Source organism: Melanotaenia boesemani, chromosome 11 (assembly GCF_017639745.1).
Source record: "Melanotaenia boesemani isolate fMelBoe1 chromosome 11, fMelBoe1.pri, whole genome shotgun sequence".
NCBI classification, from domain to species: domain Eukaryota; kingdom Metazoa; phylum Chordata; class Actinopteri; order Atheriniformes; family Melanotaeniidae; genus Melanotaenia; species Melanotaenia boesemani.
Window position 1 is genome coordinate 5,248,518 of NC_055692.1, and position 3,300 is coordinate 5,251,817.

The 3,300-nt window shown below is 38.3% G+C and overlaps 1 protein-coding gene across 1 annotated transcript in view; it reads left to right on the forward strand.

Annotated features, from left to right (window-relative positions):
• LOC121648534 (protein unc-13 homolog B-like) overlaps positions 1 to 2,059 on the forward strand; it is a 181,405-nt gene extending 179,346 nt beyond the window's left edge. Inside the window, exons 41-42 of the mRNA XM_041998727.1 lie at positions 122 to 281; positions 374 to 2,059. Coding sequence (XP_041854661.1) covers positions 122 to 281; positions 374 to 656 — 443 coding nt within the window. The 3' untranslated portion in view covers positions 657 to 2,059. The remainder of the gene's footprint in view (positions 1 to 121; positions 282 to 373) is intronic.
• The last annotated feature ends 1,241 nt before the right edge of the window (positions 2,060 to 3,300 follow it).

Sequence of the window (3,300 nt, forward strand, 5' to 3'; positions counted from 1 at the left end):
CACCAGTTGTAACAAAACTAAATTAACAGAAACCATTTTGGGCTCATTTTGTTATCAAAGCCATATTCTCTCTTACCTTTCTGTCTTATCTGCTCTCCCTCTCTTACATCTTTTTATGCAGTCATCGCAGTGAATGACATGAAGTGGCAGACATCAGGCATGTTTCGGCCTTTCGTTGAGGTCTCCATGGTCGGCCCCTTCCTGGCTGACAAGAAGCGCAAGTTCACTACAAAATCCAAGAACAACAGCTGGACAGCAAAGTTCAATGAAGCCTTCCAGTTGTGAGTTTGAAATTTAAACCACCTACAAATAGATAAGAGTCTACTGAGACCCATCAGAGGCTGATTTGTTCATTTCTACTCCTGCTTTATAGTGTCCTGGGTAAGGAATCCCCAGACTGCTATGAGCTCCAGGTGGCAGTGAAGGATTATTGCTTCGGCCGGGCGGACCGGGTAGTTGGCATGGCCGTGGTTCAGCTGCGGGACGTGGCCGACCGGAAGAGCTGCGTGTGCTGGTGTCCTCTTGGGCCACGCATTAACACAGATGAGACAGGCACCACGGTGATGCGTATCCTGTCTCAACGGCCTGCCGACGAGGTGGCCAAGGAGTTTGTCAAAATGAAATCTGAAACTCGTCCTGTGGAGGAGGGCAGGTGAACAGAAGTGCTGACTCAGGATCTGATATTGTTGAGGTGGTGAAATGTGGTGGAAACCACATGTTCAAATATAAGCAGACTAAATCTTTTTGAAACACTTAATTAAGTTTTTTCATTGAAGCTGGAGATTCTCATGATCTTCTCATTCTTATTATTGAATATTTTATGTAGCCGATTATTTGGAAATAATCAGATCAGACCTCCAAACCCTGCTGGAATTAATGATTTGGATCTCCTGGCAGTGAAAAAAGATGATAACAAGATATAATTTTTCTAAATAAATTGGGCCTATACACTCTGGAACTGAACATTTCACAAACAAAGCCAAAAGTATGGAAAATGATCTTTTCCCCATTTCAATTCATGAATTGCTAATTTTTTTTATTCAAACGGAGTTAAATGCAACATCACAAGTCACTGATTCACTGATTGACAATTGTAGCACCAGATGTGTCTTACAAAAAGGTTATTTTACTGCTTTTAACCAGTCAGTCAGTTTTTACTGAATGTTGCCTGTAAATATTAAATTACTGGTGACTGATCATATAAAGTCTTTAAAAGAAAAAGAAAACATGGCAATGGGATTTTGTAGCGAGTTCTTACATTACAAAGCCTTAAAAAGATCCTGTTAGCTAACAATGTTAGCTAATAAAGCTAGCTAACTCTGTTAGCCAAAAATGCTAGCCAACAATGTTAGCTAATAAAGCTAGTTATGTTATCCAAAAATGCTAGCTTACAATGCTGGTCAACAAGGCTAGCTAATAAAGCTAGCTAAGAATGCTAGATAATAATGCTAGATAAGAAAGTTATATCAGTGTATTTTGTGGGATTTACAGACTTGACACATGAGTGAGTTATATAGTACAGGAAAAATGTTTTAATTTTACGAAGACACAGAGTATTATGAGTTTAAAGTGTCTGACCGATCATTGGATTGAGACTTGTCTGGCCTGTGATTTAAAATTTGCTGTTTTATTTTCACACTGTGACTGTGAGGATCCTTTCACCTGCTCTGAATGAAAACAACCAGCTGCTAACAACCTAATTATATGGTGATTTAATGAGAACAAATCAGATTCCACAGACTTGCCGTGCATGCGCTCACATGCCAATAGATTTTTTCCGGTTATCTGACTAGTGTATTACGTTAACTACAAACTAATGGCAAATAAAACACAGCCAGGTTTGACAGAACCGACTGACAAATATTTAGGGAGGTTTCATGTTCTTGTTTGTTTACTACGTGCCAAGGAACACAAGTGTTCAGCGAGCCGTGTTCAGCTAGCTCGCTGCGTTTTAGGTTTATCGGACAGATGTGACCTTTGTTGAAATCCCACGTCTTACTGCAGTATTTCCAGAAAAAAAAAAAAAAACTGAATAACAGACTTATGCTAACTGGGATCTTTTACAGCGGCCACATCTGCACCAGCAGCTGAACTCTTGCTCTCTGTATAGTTTGTAAAAAAATAAATAAAAGCCTACGACCAGAGCATGTATTTATTGTACACAAAGTCCACTAGAATGTTAAGTTATTTTCCATGTATGTACTGTGAAATTTATTAAATGTATGTAATGTACTTATCATGACTGTGACATATGTTGAATATACTTGTAATGAAAATTTGTACATAAAATATTTATGAATCAAAGTGGTGCATCAATCTCATGGTGGTTTTTGTGTGTGTGTGTGTTTGCAGGGTATTGGTTAAACTCAGTCTAGAAACATCCCAGATTCAGCCGCAACATTTCGCAGCACATTTAAATGCTTTGTCCTGTTCTACAGTTTATCTCAATGTTTGCTGCACATCTTTTTCCATTCAATTCATCACAACCTCTGAGTAAAAGTAGCTTTTCAATATTCTTTCTTTCATCATGCCTCTATCATCTGAAATGATGAGGCCTTTGGGTGACATTGGAAATTTTTCACAAAATTCAACTGTTCCCCACTTGTAACCAGGCACATTTTATACAGAGACTAAACAAGGGATACGTGTTGGTAATTCTCTTGATTGGGTTCTTGCTTCAGTTCTTTAACTGTTCTAATTTGTTCCTGGTCTTTGTTGTCTTTTGAGTCTCTTTTTGCGTTCCTGTTTTATTTTATAGAATCAATATCCTTGTATATTATTTTCTCTTTACTTCCTGTTCATACATGCCTGCTCTTCATTTAGTTAGTTGTTCTCGGTGCATCTATACACCTTGGTTTCTTGTTGCCTGCCCAATCCTGGTTATTTTTCTCCTGTTGTCATCCCTCTTGTTCTTTAGTCTGCTTCTTAGTCTTGTGTTGCTTTTTCAGTTATCCTTATCCACCTGCCTCTTCACCCTGCATTTGGGTAATTTATCCACTACGTACCCTAACATCAAAATCCATGAAACTACAAACAATTAAATAACATAAAACCAGAACTGCAAACAAAAACCAATAGACCACAGCAAATTTGGTATGAACACGTTTACTCAGTCCTTATACAAACTTTCTTGTCATTTCTTTAATTATTCTTCAGAAATAGTTCTCCAAGCTTCTTGAAGGACTTTCCAAAGCTTCTCTTTGGATGTTTTTGCCTTTTGTTCTGTTTTTGCTCCAGATGATCCCACGCTGCTTCCATAATGAGATCCGGGCGTCCTGTGTCAGGTCTTTACTGGATTTA